General features: G+C 44.4%; 1 protein-coding gene and 1 long non-coding RNA gene across 8 annotated transcripts in view; one reads left to right on the forward strand and one right to left on the reverse strand.

Moving 5' to 3' along the window:
* Positions 1-3,150, reverse strand: part of HECTD4 (HECT domain E3 ubiquitin protein ligase 4) — a 71,347-nt gene extending 68,197 nt beyond the window's left edge. For all 5 annotated transcript variants that reach the window (XM_027651900.1, XM_027651902.1, XM_027651899.1 and 2 more), the window contains exon 1: positions 2,852-3,150. In XM_027651900.1, the coding sequence (XP_027507701.1) occupies positions 2,852-3,022 (171 nt within the window). In that variant the 5' untranslated portion in view covers positions 3,023-3,150. The remainder of the gene's footprint in view (positions 1-2,851) is intronic.
* A 539-nt stretch (positions 3,151-3,689) lies between these two features.
* On the forward strand, positions 3,690-12,972 carry LOC113951403. Of its 3 annotated transcripts, none has more exons than XR_003529135.1 (4): positions 3,690-8,418; positions 9,571-9,618; positions 11,583-11,693; positions 12,938-12,972. It is a non-coding gene; the product is annotated as an uncharacterized LOC113951403 (long non-coding RNA). The 3 variants fall into 3 exon arrangements; XR_003529136.1 differs by lacking the exon at positions 9,571-9,618 and having other exon boundaries at positions 3,690-4,130; positions 5,085-8,418; XR_003529134.1 differs by lacking the exon at positions 9,571-9,618.
* The last annotated feature ends 6,028 nt before the right edge of the window (positions 12,973-19,000 follow it).

The following is a 19,000-nucleotide window of genomic DNA, read 5'->3' on the forward strand; positions in this document are numbered from 1 at the left end:
GTCCAAAGGCTCAAGTAATCACTGACTAATCCAGGTCTCTCTTGACTAGGAGATTTTGGTGGGAAACCCACACCAGGAGCAGCTGTTACATCCATATCATTACAAAATTCTAGCAAATAAAAAGAAGGGCCCCTGTTATTTGTAAATATGCTGAGACAGTCTAAGAAGTTGGCAAATATCATCACATAAAAATAAAAACAAACCAAAAACCTCCACATTCTTTAAAACTAAACATACTCCTAGAATAAGTTACTTTCAGATGAATGAGAAGGTTAATTCTCTTGTAACTTACCATTTATATATATATATATATGTATACAAATGTATAAAAATATAAATAAAAGTTGAATGGGAGTCAAAATCACAAAATAATAAGTTTTTCATAAGCCTTTCTTGGCATAAGTCCAGTACTGTAACATTTTTCCCTCTGCTTTTCTTTTTATAAATAGCCAAAACCTTTGAACAGAAGGACAAAGGAAACACATCCAAATACATTGACATTATTCCCCAATAAGCGTTCAAAGGGATATTTAAGCAAAACAGACCAGAATGACACACATCTCCACCCAAAAAAACATCCATTGAAGTATTAAAGAGTATACATTTTTAATTAAGCACTTTATGGCAGAAATTCAGGGTTCTGACCACCACTGATGAAGCCCAAGAAGTGAATTAAAGAAGTTTACTAATCAAAGCAGCAGCTGCAGCATCTCCTACCCTTGTCCAAGAGCTCATCCCAAGAGATTTCTATCTGGACCATTTTCAAAGATATTTATTACATTGCAAAGAGGAGTAGAAACAGTGCAAATGAGCTCCTGAGTGGAGCAGTTGATGGCATGGCCACACTTCAATGAGATGTGTGCACATATTGCCACAAAATGGCTCCTCAAAGCCATTCCAGAGCACCAAAGTAGCCCCCTCATTAAAATAGCAACATTAAAAAAGGTAGAAAAAAATATGAGCTAAATAATTTATATTTACAACACTTGAAATTTAATTTTTTTTTTTAAAACCCTTCCCCCTCAATTTCAAACACAAAATACAATATGTGAGAAATAAGTCACTTGTGATCATCAATTCTACCAGTGGAAGGCAATAAGAGGCTTTAATATTCTGTGACTTAAGAACAAAGATGAAAATAAGTCAAAGTCAGTAGTTATCAAAATAAGCAGCACAGCAAAAAGTCTGATTTAATTATTTATTTCAAAGTTTTGCGCCGAAAACATTCACAACGGGGGAAAAAATATCTCTGGAACAGGAAAAAGCATGTGAAACAGTAGCATTGCTGAAACATTGATTATAAAAGCGTCATAAAGAACAAGCCACAGCAACACCAATTCCCTATCTCCCCCAAACAACTGGAGTTTCTTAACATTCCTATACTAACAAAACAATTCTCCAGGGCTAAAGTGTTTGTCAAGTGAAGCCACGTGTCAAGTTTCAGGCTGGAACAGACTTCTGGCCTAGCTGGAAGATCTTAAAATGAGGTTTGGGTTGGTTTTCAAAGGATACGCTACTTTATGATGATATAACGTGAATAACAACAGATTTTAGACTCAGTGCTGCTTCTAGAACTATGTCATAGAGTCAAAATATTTTCCTGAACACAAACTGCACTAAAAGCCAGAGTGGCCCCTGATCACAAGGGAGAATCATTCTGTGTTTATACACGCAGAGATAAGTCATCCACCTTAAAAGTACCTCTTTTCCTGTTCATGTGATATTTGCCAACATCCATTTCATGGGAGCAGCTGATTTTCCCATCCCAGCTCCCAGTGTCACCTCACACAGAGCCGAACACACACATTCAGCAAAAACCCTCTTCCCGTGATAAGGCTGTGGGAAGTTTTCCCAAACACCATAAAACTCCACGTCACCCGAGGAACAATGATGTTGTCAGGACTGGCTCGTGGGTTCTGCTGAGCAACACTAAAGCCTCGCTAAAAGGGTTTTTCGGCCTAAAATGCCTGTAACCGAGCAGAGCCCGGAGATAAAGCTCCTGAGAACCGGCCCCTCTCGGCTCAGCTCCTCTGACAAAGCCCCTGTGTCATTGGGAGCCAGAGCGCCGGCGAGGAGGGCGGGGTGAAAGAGGAGACGGGAGGCACAGAGGGAGAAAAAAATGCAGCCTACAAAATAGATGCAACCCATAATCCGTGACATTCAGTCCTTCAGCGTCTCCTCGAAGATAAAACAGCTGCACCGCCTGCCTGCAGCCAAAACCACCGGCACTTCGGGCAAGGGAAAAAGCTGGAAGGAAAATCCGGGCTGCCCTCCCGGCTCTCTAATAAATAACACTGGCAACAGCTGAATAAAAACACCCAGGCACCTCAGTACCCTCGGCGCATCTTATTGTAAGGCTCATCAATTACAAACCGCCCAAAAGTGATAGCAAAAAGATACAAAGCCTTCAATGAAAATAAATGGGCCGAAGGCCACGTTGAAATACACGAGTGCGGCTCGGAATTCCAAACCTTATGGATCCAAAACAAGGAGGGAGCCCAATACTTCACCCACCATTGACATCAGTGCCTCGCCACCCTCCAGCCCAGCTCCAGCCCAGCTTCGTTATTATTTGAAATAAATTAAATTGCCTTAAAACAAGCAGAACGCCTCGACAGCGGCTGGCTCCGTACCCCAGAAGGCTCGTCCCGCATCCGCATCTCCCATCCTCCATCCCGGCCCCCCATCCTCCACCCCGGCCCCCCATCCTCCCCTAGTCATCCTCCCTGCACCCCCACCCCCATCCTCCTCGCCTCAGGCCTCGCTACCACCGTCCCCTCTCCCGAGGGCATCCCCCTCCTCCTCACCCCTCACCTTGCCCCGTCCCCCCTCGGCTCGGAGGCCGCCTCACCTCCAGCTCGGTGTCTCCGGGCTCGGCCACCCCAATGATCTCGCTGGGCAGCTCGGCCAGGTCGGTGACCCGGATCAGCCCGTCGTGCAGGAAGATGGTCTCCTCCTTCACCGACAGCCACTGCGCCGAGTCGGTGGCCGCGGCCGCCGAGGCTCCCGCCGGGGACCCCATGGCGCGGAGGGCGGGGGGGCTCCGCAGGGCTGAGGCGAGGCGGGTCCCGCTACCCGCCCATGGCGGGGGCAGGGCGGGGGCAGGCGCGTCCCCAGCGGCCTGGGCGCCGGACAGCCGGGGCGCGGCGGGCAGCAGCGAGGAGCGGCGCGTTGCCACCGCGGCGGCGGCGGTGCGGGGGGCCCCGGGAGCCGCCGTGCCCGCCCCGCAGCCCCGCGTCCCGCGCCCGCCTCACACACACCGCTGACAGCGCGACGCCATGTTGGGGGCTGGGGCGGGCCCGGCGTGCACCGCGCGGGGAACAATACAGCCGGCCCCCTCCCTGCCGGGACACGCCCCCGCCGGGCACCGCCCCCCGGGCCGGGACACGCCCCCCGCGCCGAGCCCCGCCCACAGGGCGGGTCCCGCCGCACCCCCTGCGCCGCGGGACGGGGCCGTCAGCGCCTCACAGGGAGCGGGGGGAGCGGGTCACCCGCGCCGCGGGACGGTCCCGGCAGTGCATCACCCGCACCGGGGGGAACGCATCGCCTACACCGCAGGACGGTCCCGTCAGTGCCTCACACGGACCGGGGGGAGTGACCCACCTGCACCGAGTGCGCTCCCCGAAGCGCTTCACCCGCACCGGGTGCGGTCCCCTCACCGCCTCGCCTCAGCCCGCTGAAATCGTTCCCCTCAGCGCCTCACCTCACATCCCCCGGAATTGCCCCCTCAGCGCCTTGTCCCGCTCCCCCAGGGTCGCCCCCCCGGGGATCTCGCCCCCTCTCGCAGTGGCCGCTCCCCTCAGCTCCCCATCTCCCGCCATCGTTTCCTCAGCCCCAGAGCTGCTCCCTCAGCCCCTCACCCCGAGGGAGGGTGAGGCCACCATTCCCCTAAGGGTTTCACTCTTCACCTTCACCCACTTGGCCGATAAGGCCCTTCTGAATAGACTCTTTTCCCTCTTGGTCCCTCACGTTCCCCACAGGGTTGTTTCTCCCCTCCTGCACCTCTGCTCACCTGTATTTTGTCTGCTCCCGCATAGAATAATCTCCCTTTCTCCATGCCCTGTCACCTCCTCACGGGAATCCTGTCACCTCTCAAGCAGCTTTTTCCCAAAGGACTTGTGAGCAAACAGGTATGTCCCTTAAAATCCATACCTCCAGATTTATCCATGCAATGAGGATGCCAGAGACTGTGAAGCAAAAGGGTTGCAACAGCACAGTATGCGTGGAAAAAATGGGATGCAAAGGAAAATTGATCTTTCTGTCTCTCAGCCTCTCATTTTGACAGCATCACATAACCTTCCCCATTTTCATCAGCCTAATTTCACCCTCAGCTGCCTCAGACCTCGACCTGAGCCTGTTCAGAGACACAAAGTGTCACAGGCAGCTGTACCTGGATGTTCAGCAAAGTACTGGAGAGACAGATCATGCTAATGAGAGAGATGTGATGGTAAATGTTAAATATTCTTAGTGTATAATTGCTGTGGGGATTCCCATTACAAGTTCCTGCTTTTCATGGAACAGTGACTGTGCACAACCAGAGACGGAGCACCACGCATTTATTTACCTGTTTGATCAGATTAAATTATTTAATATATTAGTGCATTATAACAAATGTGCTGTGGTATTGGAGGAAAAGCCTATTCAGAGCTGGAGTAAGATGAGATCTACCTCCAACGTTTTATGTCCTATTAAATCTGGTTGGGAAGAAGCATTATTTCCATGTAATGGATGACTGCTCAACACAGGACCCACGCAAAGCCTCTTTGTGTCCCTGATTCAGCAGTGTGAGCACTCACACAACTGTGCAGCTTGTTTTTGAGGCCAGTTCATTTGAAACAGGGTTCAGGTAAATTCGTACAACCAGTTATTTAGAGATCTGTGGGATAGCTCAGTACACTGTATTTGGTATCCCTGCCATTCCTGTGCTGGAGTGTAGAAGAGTCTCCAGGCCTGGTTTTATTATAGAAATAGATATTATTTGCCTCTGTGCTGGAGTAATTTTTGAACAGGGAGGGTATGGAGAGCTGCCATCAAAGGTTTTTGTGAGGGAGAAACTTCATGGGCATCTGTTATTTTTGGTCCAGACACAACACAGAGAACAAGGGCTGCAGATGGACCCTGATCCTCCCGTGGGAGCCCTGCGAGGACTCAGAGGAGAGGGAATGATGAGATTGGAAGATTTTATGGCAGGTGGGACGTGGCAGCTGAGTTCTGGCAGGTGAGATAACCTGAAGGCTCCTTGGAAGAAGGGAAAAGCTGCCAAGGTTAGATTAGTCACAATATTTTGTTGCGAGACAGCGATGGGTGTTATTGTTATTGTTTTGTTACCAGAGTAGGAGTTTTACATTGTTTTCATTCACTCACATGCGACAGGAACAGAGGAAGAGAAACACAAAGTGTTTGTACATTTTAGTGGGAGTAACGCCAAAAAACATTCCATATTTAGATTTTGTGATACTATCATGGCACTAGTTGAGTATCTTCCATAAAATCAATACAAATAGAGCTGAGTAAAGTGGAATGTTCCCTTCACAAGCTCGCATCAGGAAGGACATCAACAGAAGGGATTTGCAGTATTTTACACAGTTTGGGATGTGTCTGTTCTCCAAAGGACTTTTCCACAGGCTCAAAATTCTCTGTCTCCAGCTCTCCAATGCTCCTTCCAAGGCCTTCTGGACTGCTTTATCCCAGAGGAATATGGTTGCCACAGTAGCTCCCAGATGGAGGATCCAGGTTTGATGTAGCTGTGGATTCAACCCACTGCCTTGAAATACAAACCAAGGCCTTGTATGGGAATGAGGAGCTGACTCAGAGCCAGGAAGAGTGAGTGTAGCTCTGGATGCTTCCACAGCAGGAGAGGCACAGAACGAGGTGCACAGCCACATTATTATCCCACGCTGAACAGAGGGAATATTTACCATTTTATAGTTATTGATTTGCTTATGTGGAGTTCTTTCTGAATTCAATTAAGTTTGAATTGAAAATTCAGACTTAAAAATCAGTTATTGAATTCATGTAATGTCATAAAACTGAGAAATGTGTCCTGTCCTGCCTCAGTGCAGGCAAATAAAATAATTACTAGTAAGTGTAATTTCCTAAATTATTTTAAGTGCCTGCCATTCAGGAATTAACAGTACAATCCATAAACTTACATAGCATGGAACGCTGATATAGGTTTTTACATGAAATTTTCAATATTAGGGCTGTAATGGATACAAATAAACATCATGCAGCTTGCCTGGCATCTGCTGCAGGAGATGTTGTGTAATATAATGAAAAATATATAATATTTTTGTTCTGCCTGTCACCAGCAAACGTCAGCCACTGTAACTTCAATGTGCAGTCAGAGGGGTACAGCAGAAACTACAAAGAAACCTTGTACTGCTTTATGGGAGACTAAAAAAACCAGACTGGAATAACTGTGACACAAATCAAGCGGAGGGAATAAAATCCTTAAGTTGTAAACAGGCTTGTACAGAAAAACAGTCTTTTGCTTTCATTGTTTTTAGTTATTTTCATTATTTTTGAGCAGATACTGAGCATTTCTCGAGCTGCTGTCATCACCTCTGCCTCTGGTGGCAGGATCCTGGGATAAGCTCCTTCCTGTGCTGGTCTCCTGTGTCCTTGTGCTTCTTTGTGCTCACAGTTACTGAGATTTACCAGAACATGCTCATGGTCTGTGGGGAAAAATTCAGTCCTGTGAGCTGCCCATGGAAATTCCTGCTTGGAATTTGCCTATTATATAATGGGATTTAAGGCAACATCGCCTCACCCTCCAGTTTAATTTTATATGAACAGCTCTGTATGGTGAACATCCTTTTCATCTTAAGGCTTTGCTGTGCATCTTTCTGTTCATTTAGAAATGACACTTTCAGTATTAATGACCATTGTGACACTAAGAAATGTGTGAAACAGAAGAAATAGTTGCTATTTTCATGTGGGCTGCAATAACCAGATTTCCATCCCCTGAATCCTGGTACATGTTATTTAGGGAGCCTGAATGCCATTATTAATAAGGCCACTATGCACAGAATGGTGGCATTTCTTGGCACACTAACTGGGATTAAAAAATACAGTTCCTTCATTTTTTTTCTCCAAGTAAAACTTAGAAAGGACTGAAGGGGAAAAAAACAGTGTTTGACAGAGGAGGGGAACAAACTAGACAGTGAAATAAAATAATTTCGAACCTCAGAAATGTATTTTAATTGCAAAAGAAAAATATTCCCATTTATCTCATTTAGAAGGGCAATAATTGCTGAAAGATGAGTGGTTTCAAGGTGGGATTGAGGGAGGAAGAACAAGTAAAAAGATATTTTTATTAAAATGAATACAGATCATTTGTTATAGAAAACATGAGTATGAATCACTACCTTGCAAACACAGCCTTACTGAAATTGGGCAGGAGACAAATGTAAACCACAGAATTCTAATAAAAATGCTGGAAGGTTTTCTTAGAGACAACCTCATGCAGTGCTGTTACCCAGCTGTAACTGCACTACCTGTGACACAGCTGGCCCACCTGGATGGAGATTCTGCCTGCATCCATGAAATCATGGAATCCCAGAATGGTTTGGGTTGGCAGGATGTTAAAGCTCAACCAGTGCCACCCCCTGCCATGGGCAGGGACACCTTCCACTAGCCCAGGTTGCTCCAAGCCCCATCCAACCTGGCCTTGGACACTTTCCAGGGATGGGGCAGCCACAACTCACTGTTCCATCTCTTCCACTGTTGAATTGTCATCACAGTCAGGGAGTTTTCTAATCCACAATTGAACTTGTGTTACTGCAATTTAAGCCTTTTCATTCATTTTTCCAGTTTTTTCAGGCCCAGAGAACAGTTTATTTCCTTCCTCTCATGTGCAGTTTTCTTCACCCATGAGAGCTGTGACCACAGTTCCTGTCCATCATCTCTGCACTAAATAATCCCTGCCTTTCAAACTTTCTCTGTAGGCCACGTATTCTGGAAGTCTCATCATTCCTCTGGGATTTCCTCCAACTTGTCCACACCTCCCTTGAGCTGCTGCTGTTTAGATGAAGCCTCACCAATGTGAAATGTTCTGGACAGATTCCTGTCTCCCATGCAATTCTGCTGCTCGGTGTCTCCGTGTCCCCTCTGCTCTCCCTGCAGCTGGGTGATATTGTTGCCTCATTCTGGGCTTGTAAATGAAATAACAACTTCCACTTCAATTCTGTTTGTGGTGTTTCATGTGCACAAGCAAAGCAAGCTGGCATTTAACACTGCTCTCCCTAATCTCATGTCTCATTTTCTTACTCAAGTAGCCTTTCATGGAGGGAAGGATCTAAATGCTGCCCATCAGTGAGGAAGAGTGGTTGGGAGCTGAACAGATCCCTGAGTGGTTGTCCTGAATTTCTGAATCTCAAATGTCTCAGAAGGCTCATTATTAATATCCAAAAATAGGTAGGTTTAAATACAGCTATTCGGTGCTGTTTTAAAATTCAACCTCTCTGAAAACTGGTGCAGTAACACGAGGGGAAAATAAATGAAAAAAAAACAAACCCTGCTACAATATTCTGCTCCAGATTGTGAAGATATAAATGTAACGAGGTGGGTTTATATAATTCATACAAATTATTACAAGGTCCACTTGTGTTTCTCAGGGTTTGCAATGTTAAATTCACAAGGTCTGTGACAGCCTGGCTGAGATCTGAGGGGTTTAAAATTAGTTCTTGAAAATGAGTTCCAAAAATGGCAAGTTTTTGGATCAATGGTTGCTGCAAGAACAGCAGTGATTTTGAGTAGCACCAAGGTGGGGCTGATGCTCAGACACAAATACAACAAATACCTTTGCCAGAACATCTCTGGCTTCATATTTACCCTTTAATTTACCTAAAATTTTATTTAAAACTCTTGGAAAGAAAAAGTGTCATAAGCTGATTTTCTCCTTGACTATGAAGAAATAATTTGAGTTTCTACATTTCAATAATTTTCTCTAATTTCCCAAGTAAATTGGTTGAAATACTAATCCTGCAAATCCACTTGTTTGAGAGCTATTTATTGACATCAAGAAAGAATTCCAGTTGCTGACACAGAACACACAGACTTTTGATTTCTCTTTTAGAAGCATTGCCTTGTTATTCAAATATATCTTCTGTTCCAGGGCAGACAGCTAAATTGTCTATTTTGTTTTTTCTATTTTGTGTTAGAAAGCAAAATTTTAAAAGCTTTCATTTTAGTGAAGTCAGTGTGAGTGCCACACGGAGTCACAGCCCCGTGATACAATTTTAAATCTCCTGGGTATGAAGAGGCAAAGAGGATGTGAATCCCTTCCCAGCTCTAGGGGAGGTGGGAACAGTGAATCCCAGGCTGTGCCTGATTCACTCTCCTCCCTGGAAGGTTCATTCAGCTCTCACTGAAGCATTTGTCAAACCTGCCTCAGACTTCCCGAGGGAGGATGAGGATGTTCCCACCACCCAAACCTGATGGAAAAGGGAAGCACGGGGAGAGCAGCTGTAGCTGCATCTCAGAAGTGATGCTGAATGAAATTAATACTGAAATGAAAACTCCAAATCCCTGTTTTGACATTTTTCTCCATTCTTTTTCCAACTGAAGTTTGGTTAAATGTGACTTATTCACAGGATGAGTTGATTTCAAATTCTGGTAAGTTTTCTACCAGCTGTACATTTTCTTAAAATCTCCCTTAGCATCGAAACTCACTTGGGGATGGTCCCTATAGAGTTGCAGAAAAATATTGTTATGACACCTACAGGAGCTTATATTTTATTTATAATTATTTATCCATATTTATATCATTACTGTCAACAGAGGAGATTTTTTAAATTATAATACATGTATCCTAATACCATTTTACATCCTTTTTACACCCAATCATCCCATCAGAACCACAAATATATAAATATTTATGTCAAGCTTCAGCATTTTCCTGGTACAGTGATACCCAATATATCCTAAGCAGGTTTCAAATTATTCCATTTCAGTCTCAAATAAGGATGTTTTTCCTCTGTGACAAAGCAGAACTAATCAAAAAATTGAAGGAAGTACATCTTGGCTTTTTCATTTTTTGTTGATAAAAGTCTTGGTTTGTTACCAAAAAAATACTTTAGGAGTAAGATAAATTATAAGTTTTCATAGCTTTTTTTGAGTACTAGAAATTTAAGCTATCTAGGAAAGGTTATAAATATTAGGCTAATTTAATTTCATTCATATAACTCAGTCTAACTCCATCATACAGTAAGGTTAGTAATATTTTGACACTGAGAGTTTAAAATACATGTAATAAATATAGTAAAATGAAATGTATGAAGAGGTAAGTGGGTGGAAAGCTGGAATTACTATGACTGGCAAGAATTTGTCTCTACTACTGATTTTTCCTCATTCCCTAGAATTCTGTAGCAGCTGGAAGAGCCACCGAAAAATAAAATCTTCCTGTGATGTTTTACAGACCCAAAATGGAACTGCTTGAGAGCAAAACACAAAGCACTGCCTGTATTTGGATTTGGAACCCATCACTGTGTTTCAAGAAGCCCATGGATGGGAGAAAGCAGAAAGACCTGTAGGAGATGTCAAAAATCAGAATTTTTCCAGCTTGAGTCCACAAGCCCTGTTTTGTAGGTGTTACCCAGAAGGAGAGGCCTGAGGCAGCTGGTTATGGCAAAAGGCTGGAGGTGGTTTTTTACATTTTAGACCGAGTTGTGCCAACCCTGACAAAAAATCTATTCAGTCACCCGTGCTGAGGTAGAAATCTTGGGAATAACCCCCCCAACTCACTACTTGTTGTTCACCCAAAACTGACTCACCTTTCACAAGCACATCTCCAAGTAAGGAGACTGTTAAAAAGGGATGACTGGGGAGTCTGAAACAACAGGACACCAAAGAAAAGAGCCAAAGTCAGATTTCAAATGAGAATTTTAAATGGGGTGGCTTTTGAACTTTTGTCATCTTTGTCTTTTACTTGAAATTCATCAATCAGTTCCAAGACTGTGAAGTCTTAATTAGCAGGTTTGCACAGGCACTGCAGCACTAACAACCCTTTTTGCTGAGGAAAGGGAGGCAGGGCAGTGAATCCCTGGCTTGAGCAACTGTTAGTCTGTGCTGATTTTCTCTTCAGTGGTGACAGGCATTCAAAACAAACTTAAGACTGAAAGGCACTAATTGAGAGCTGAAGCCATGCTGTGCAAACTGGAGTGGCTTTTCCTTTGGGGAGAACAATTTTGCTCCCTGTGTGGTGCTGTCTTGCAGCTGTAAGTGCCCACATCTCCCAAGGTGCTCTTCCCATAGTGCCTTCCTCCCCTTCCTTTCTTTCTTGCAGCATTTCTCCTGTTCTTTCCAGGAGAAAGGAGAAATTTCTTACTTGTTATTTCCAGCATTTCTTACTTGTTATTTCCAGCCAAGAATCTGCTTTTAAAGGAAGAGCAAGAACTATTATACAATAAAGTCACCGCGAGTGAACAATTTGATGGGATATAAATACGAGGGAGACAAACAAAAAGGGCTCTAGAAGTCTGCTGTGGTTTTGTCAGTGAAGGGATACTGCTGATTTCTGTGAGAGTTCAGTCTTCTTATGCTCACTATGACTCACCTGTTTTTCCCTCTGTTCCTTACAGCCAGATGGCACAAACCAGTAAAGGCCAAATAATTCATCATTCCACAGATTTGGGCTGGACTGGCCTGCAGGTGAAGCCAGGATGGATGAAAATCATTTCATGCTGTTACAGGTAGGAGAGTTTCTTCATTTGGAATGTTGTAGAGTTGAGTTTATGATGCTGCAGTGGAGTGGCACGTGCTTATAAAATCCTGGCCCTGGCAGTTAAAAGTCAGTCTTTTCTGGAATGGTTTTATGTACTTTGATTTTGTGCTTAACAATATCACAGTGTTTCTTTAAAAAGAACATCGCTACAGATAAACCATGAAGAACAGTGAATTGCCCTTCAACTCAAATTACTTTACAATCAATCAACAGAAGACCCAAAAGCAGTGCTGTCAGTCAGCCAAAGCCACCACTGCTTGGAGGACTCCACCAGCATCATCCCCTTCTTCAGATCATTAGTTCACAGACAAATAACATCAGCCCAGCCCTGCCCATGCAACACAGGGACCACACTCTATGTATTGTGCTCCAGTCTGCCAGACTGTTCTCATGTGGCTCTTCATTGTGCAGGGCAAACACATTAAAAAGCCATTTTTTAGGCTTGATTGCCCAGTCTGCCCAGGCTTGGTGTGGTGGCAACTGAATGACATGAAAAGTTGAAGCTCGGGGTGACAGAGTGGGAAGAATGATAGAAATTCTTTATTATAAATCCTCAGGAGCAGCTGCACTGACTGGATCATGCTGGGAAACCCTTTCAGGTGAAATCAGCACTTATTGCAGATAAACCCAAGCCACAGGATGTTATTTATATTATTTTAATTTATATTTTTTATTCAAGCTGTTGGGCAGTTTGGGGATTAAGGGGTCACCTGTGTTAGAAGACAGTTACAGGAGGATGTGAGATACTGCCTTGATGAAGTCCTGTTTAATTACAAAGCATGAAAACCTTTTTTCCTAGAGCACTGGATTAAATAAACCACAGGGTTTTGTGCACATTGCTTTGACCAAAGCCAGGATTTGGACAAAAAAAAAAAAAAAGCCCTCTCGAAGTTTTCTCTTGCATCAGCAGCCTTAAAATGCAGTTTTCCCCTTTCTCCCTCTGTGTCCCTGCTCTGTGCATGTGTTGGGCTTTTTTCTCTCACACAAAGCTCCAGGTTTCAAATGCCCTTTTTGCACTGTGGGTCAGGCTCAGGGAAGCCATGTGGATAATGTGCAATGTACAGAAGCTTTGCCATGTGCCTCTCATTTGAACAAGAGTTGCTGTGGTTTCAGTTCCCTGATTCTAGAGGGGCATTTGTTCATTTTTTTTTGTGCTTATTTGAAGGGACAGTTATGGTTACCCACCAATTTCTATGAAATTCCCCAAAACAGATCTTCCCTTCAGCTTAGCAGGACATTCACACCAGGAACTGGAATACTCATGATACCTGAACATCTCCAGTGGAACATTTTGAGGGTGCATCATTCTTTTAGGCTCTTCATATCTCCTTGCTGTGAAAATTAACCTTCCTCCCTTTGGAATCAAGGACATAATTTGCACTACTTCTGTATGTTTTAGCTTGTATTTTACTTCCTCATGTGAAAATGGGCATTTTGAACAATAAGATAGCATGTACTGCACATGGTGATACCTGAAAGCCTTAATTTTAAAGACAATTACATCCTAAGTGCATCTGTCAATAGAGTGAAAACCCTCTGCATTAGGTAGGACTGACAAAAGAGATGAAGATGAAATTGCTTCTGGTTTAGTCTCTGTTTTTTCCATGAGATTTAGAGCCTTGGTGTGGTTCTCTGCACTCACTGACTTGCTTCAATGGATAAATAGAAGATTTTACCTTTGTGTAATTTCTTGGTGTTCTAATGGCAGTTTTTTGCCTCTACTGGGTGTCACAAGGCCAATGTGCTCAGTGGATGTAAAGTATGAAAACCTGGTTATTATCATCATTAAAAATAATCTGCAGGCAAAGCACTGGGAACTGCTAATTGGGCAAAGTGCAGGAGCACAGAATGGCACCAGACATTCTGAATATTGTACAAATAAAATGGACTAAATTCTGCAAAAAAACCAGCATTAAAACTGATAAACAGGACTGTGAAAACATTGATTTCTCCTGTCACCTGTGCCAGTCTTCAACACAACACAATGTTTGTATTTTTTAGTATTAAATGTTGATATGATCTCACTAGAACAAGATTAGAATAATGGATCAGCTCTCTCCTCAGTGTCATCCAAGCAAAGACCTTTTATTCTTTTATGTACTTTAAAGCATAGACATAATTTTTTTTTCCCTGCAGAAGTTTAAAACACTTCCTGAGACTTGATATGAGAAAGTATCTCTGCTTTCTGCAGTGTGTGAGCACTGGCTTCACTGAAATTAAGTTACTTGCTCAGGATCACAAAGAAAAATCCATGGAGCTGAGAAAAAGATTGAATTTCTTGAATCTCAAGTATTATTTTGACTACCATGCTCCCTCTCTCCTCATCATTATTACAACTAATAAGTATTTATGTCTGGTATAGTGTGAACCATGGTTAGGTCATAGAAGCTGCTGGCTCTGTGTGCAATATATCATGTGAAGTCATTTCCCAGATAAATTTTGAAGTAATGGTGGGAAAAGGGAAAAGAATTAGCCAAAAAAGGCAGTCAGCTGACAAACATGGTGTTTTTTTGACTCTTCATAGGTCAGAGGGTCAAAACTGCCCCCCTAAAAAATCCCAAACAACAAACAATGGAAAAGCAACTGAACAAGGAAAAATGTTCGTGGTTGTTTGTTGGCACATGTGTCAAATTCCACATGTAACCATTCCAGACCCACCCTCAGGTGTGACTCAGGGACAGTGGCTGGCTGTGCTCAATCAGTGGCTTCCTGAACAACACAGGAATAAGATACTTATAAAAATAAGGCTTTAATTGTTCTAATTGCTTAAACAATGAGTTATCAAGTGCTTAGTGCAGATTGTAATGCAGGAGAACTGGAGAAATCAAATTAATAGGTGCTGGGAACTTCAGATGCTGTTCCCAAAACACAACAGGAGCAGGAGCTCTTAATTCTGTACCCACAGGATTGGTATTTATGTGACATGTTGCTTCAGAACAATAAGGATGGAAGTGTAGTGGAGTTTAGATGACTGTCCTGTGAAGCTATAGATCTCAGACTAAGCTGTTCATGTGTCTGTCTTGTAACAGAGTAAGAGCTGATAAAATTGTAGGAGCTGCAAAAAAACAGTTTTGATTTTAAAACCAGTTGATTTTAATTAAGGAGAGACCAGGAAGCCCCTGTACTGAAGGACAAGAAACAAAATGTACTGAAAGAAGAATATAAGAGAATCTGAAACAAATTCTGCTAGTAAAGTCTATTTGGATGGGGTTTCCAATGATGGAATCATTTAAAGTGGGATGGGAATCAGCACCTGGAGAAGGGCAAAAGGAATCATCTTGATTTTGCTAGAGGGACACTGCCTAGGCCAGCTCTTCTCAGCTGCTCTTGCCTCCATTTTCTGATGCTAAAGCACATCTTCTTCCAGGTGAAGACAAAGAAACTGTCCCCAAACTCTATTTATTCTTTGTTGAGCTTGTGGGGAGATCCAGAGGGACTCTTTTTTGCACCAGTGGCAACAGTTCTGCGAACTATGAGAAGAAGGGCAGGGATCAGGTGGCAATAAATGGGGGAAAAGGTTCAGCCTCTCCATGACAAGGCACTTCCTATAGCACAGGTGAACTGAGCAATCCCTGGACATCTGGGAATTTGGCATATTTTCCTCACCACCAGTCCCAAAAGGTGGGGCAGCCCTGTAAAAGCTCCTTCACACTCCAGCCACAGCCATCTTCTCTTAATTGAAGTTAAGCCCATGTGTGCCAATGGTAACCTTCTCTACAAAGCTGGCACCACAAAGTACTTTGTCTGTTTCTCCTAAGGATCCTGGTCCCAAAGGATCCTCATTCCAGGAGCAAAGCCAGTGGCTGCCTCCCTGAGACTGTTCCTGACACAGGAGCTGGACAGAGCCAGGCTGGAACTGCACCCACGGGGTCACTGCACATCTCACAGGTAAGAACAGGTGCCTGGAGATAACAAGGCATCACATCTTATTACCAATTCCCTGGGAAAGCCAACATCCCTCTCTCTTTCCTCTCCAAAGGATGCTTTATTATAATTACATATCACTTTATTAGGCAGCTGAAGCAAAGAGCACATTTGATGCTAATGAAGTGCTGCTGTGGTTGAGTCTGTCACTATTTTTGGCCCTGCACATCTCCAGCACTTCTGATTGGGTGAGGGAGGCTTTGGATGGCTCTGGCTTCTTCTGTGGGGGCTGCACAGGGAAAAGCAATGACTCAGCGAGCCAGGACTGCAGAACTGTTTGCATGCTCGGAATGAGAATGGCTGTGGGACAGGCAGAGCACACACAAAGGCTCTTTATGTGGGGCAAGGATTTGCCAGGTAGTGGACAGTGAAAAATCCTTTGGAATGTTCACTTTGTTTCTGTGTCAGTCACCTGTACAGTCCTTGTTTTTCTTGTTTTCCATCCGTCATCCTGAAGCAGCTCAGGAAGAAGGCAGATTCCACAGCACTCAAGGAAAATATTTTAGAGAGAGACACATCACAGCTGTGATGAAGGTAGTGCTGTCTCCAAGCCCAAGGAGCTGCTCAGCCCCGGAAAGGCAGGATTTGGTGTTCCAATTTTCCATCAGGCCTGCTCCCACATCCCTGTGTGACACCAGCATCCAGCTGGGCCCAGTGACTCAGTCCAGGGATTGACAGCAGCACAGACATATCCCTCCCTCCCTGCCCACCTTGCAGGGTGTGTTCCTGGTCACCACAGAGGTGACAGGACCAGGGTGAGGGCAGCAGGTGAGGCCATTGCTCCATACCAGGATCTGTGACTCCTATCTCCAAACCTCTTCCTGACAGCACATTGGGAGACAAAGCCTCCCCTGCCAGTAAACAAAGGTAATGGGTCCAGGTATCACTTCATGTCTTCTGATACACAGCTGAGGAATGTGTCAGGTAACCAGTAATTAATTACAGAGAACACTGTTGTGTTTTTAGGCAAACCCACAGGGTTATTTTGTTATTGCAACTTCCCCATTCCCAGAGGGGAAGGGAATGACTGGAGCATTCTGGTACTGCAGACTGGTACTGTAGTACCTCCTTCAGTTTGCTCTCAGGCCACAACTTGTGTGACTGAATCTGGGTTTGCAGACCTTGCAATACCACGTGCTGATACAAACTATTCTGATTCCACTTGCTCGATGGGGCTTTTCCCATATAAGTGTTCCCACATACAATTTTTATTTTAACTGAGCTTTCTAAGCATATTGGGTTAAAATTTTTCCTTGGCAGTACCAGTGGACTTCACCTGAGCAGCGGCAGGGAGATGGATGCAAACCTTTTGTATCCTTTTAGAGTTGTTTATGTGAACAAGCCAGTCCCACCACTGCAAGAAAATCTCCCATCAACTTAAAATCCTCTGACTATACCCATGATCCAGCAAACCAAGTACAACAGAAAATGTAACTCATCATAGACAAAATGACAGGGAAAAATAAAGAACACAGGGCAGAACACAGCACAGAGCAACAGAAACACGCACTCAGCCAGGGCAGGAATTCTGCACCGGGACACAGCCGGCTCACTGCCTCCCTCTGCTGAACCTCCTGGTACTTACAGAGAGTCCCAGAGTGGTTTGGGTTGGAAGAGACCATGAAGCTCACCCAGTCCCACCCTCTGCCATGGGCAGAGACACCTTCCACTAGTCCAGGTTGCTCCAAGCCCTGTCCAGCCTGGCCTTGAACCCTTCCAGGGATGAGGCATCCACAGGTTCTCTGGGCAACCTGTGCCAGGGCTCACCACAGTAACAGCAAAGAACTTCTTCCCAACATCCCATCTAACCCTGCCCTCTGGCAGTGGGAAGCCATTCCCCCTTGTCCTGGCACTCAAGGCCCTTGTCCAAAGTCCCTCTCCATCTCCCTTGGAGCCCCTTTAGGCACTGGAAGGGGGTCTAAGTTCTCCCTGGAGCCTTCTCCTCTCCAGGTGAACACCCTCAGCTCTCCCAGCCTGTTAATTATCCAGGGGAAGATGGTCTAAGTAACCAGTGCTGTTACTTCCACACAAATTTTAACACCCCCCCAAGCACCAGCTGTACCAATACCTGTAGCCCCTGGGTGCCAGCCAGGTGTTCTGCAGGTGTCTGAGTTATTCCACTGCCTCTGGAGCACTCAAATCCCAATTCCTCTTTCCCAACGAGCAGCTATGTGCCATGTAAGCTCCCACCTCAGACAGGGTTGTGTTGCTCCCTTTCCCATCCCCTTCTCATAAATCTTGCACGAATTTGATGAAATCTCTTATTTATTCCTCATCAAGTTTGACCCCGTTGGCTACTCTGAGCTCAGAATTAATGGGCAGCCAGATGGCGCAGTTACATAATCCTCCATTCCTGCAGAAGTCTGGCTAAGAAAGAGCTCCAGCCTGCCAGGTTTGTTAATATGTACATCCCTGGTTTTTGTAAGAGCAGAGCTACTGCTACCCAGGCATCCTCTTCCAGATTTCTGCTGACTGTGACAGATCAAGAAAACACACAGGACTAACTTTTTCAACTCACTTTCAAAAAGTTTTAGAGATAGGAAAAATTACTGAGACTCCAGAAGTCTCCCAGGAGAGAAGAATACTTCCCTTTCACAGAAACAGCTTTTCAACCAATTTCCAAGCCTACAGAATTAAGGATTTGCCTTCTGATCTAAGCAGGTGGTATTCCTCCCAACTAACAGCATTCCATCCCACAAAGAATAGGAAAGGGACATACTCTCCAAATTTTGTTATGGTTCCAGGGATAAGTCACTGTGCAAAACTCAAGTGTTCCTAGTGCTTCCACTTTAAAATCCAAGGCATAGCTCCTGAAATGCCTCTAAAAAGTTCTATATTTGCTGAGGTTCATGTGGTCAGTGATGGATCAAAGCTGTTTGACAAACACCGTCTCAAGAGCTGTGCAAAAGGTTTAAAATGCTGAGTTACCTGCAAAGTTTTATTGACAGAGCTGGTTCTCCACAAAAAAAACCAACAAACCAAAGCCCTGGTTTCAGCACAGCAAGTGTGGAGAGAAGTATGTCAGCAGAAATTAGGCTGGGTTTTATTGTGCACTGTGTCAACCCAGCATTATCTGCTATGCCCAAAAGAAAATCTCTTCAGGATCCCTCCCCAGCTCATTCAAAGTTAAAAAAGCTGAATTTCTGTTTATAGCAAATAGTTAAAAAAAATGTAACAAACCCAACCCAACCAACCAAAATTACTACACCCCAAACCTCACACTCAAAGTTCTGGTCATTACATGTAGTCCCTCAGAATTTCATGCCACAGGCACTTTTCTACCTGTTAAATCGTGCACGGCAAGCCTTGTGTAACATGTGCCGTCACAGATTGCAATGAACACACCAGAAA

Source organism: Corapipo altera, unplaced genomic scaffold (assembly GCF_003945725.1).
Source record: "Corapipo altera isolate COAL_440 unplaced genomic scaffold, ASM394572v1 67, whole genome shotgun sequence".
In the NCBI taxonomy this organism is placed as follows: domain Eukaryota; kingdom Metazoa; phylum Chordata; class Aves; order Passeriformes; family Pipridae; genus Corapipo; species Corapipo altera.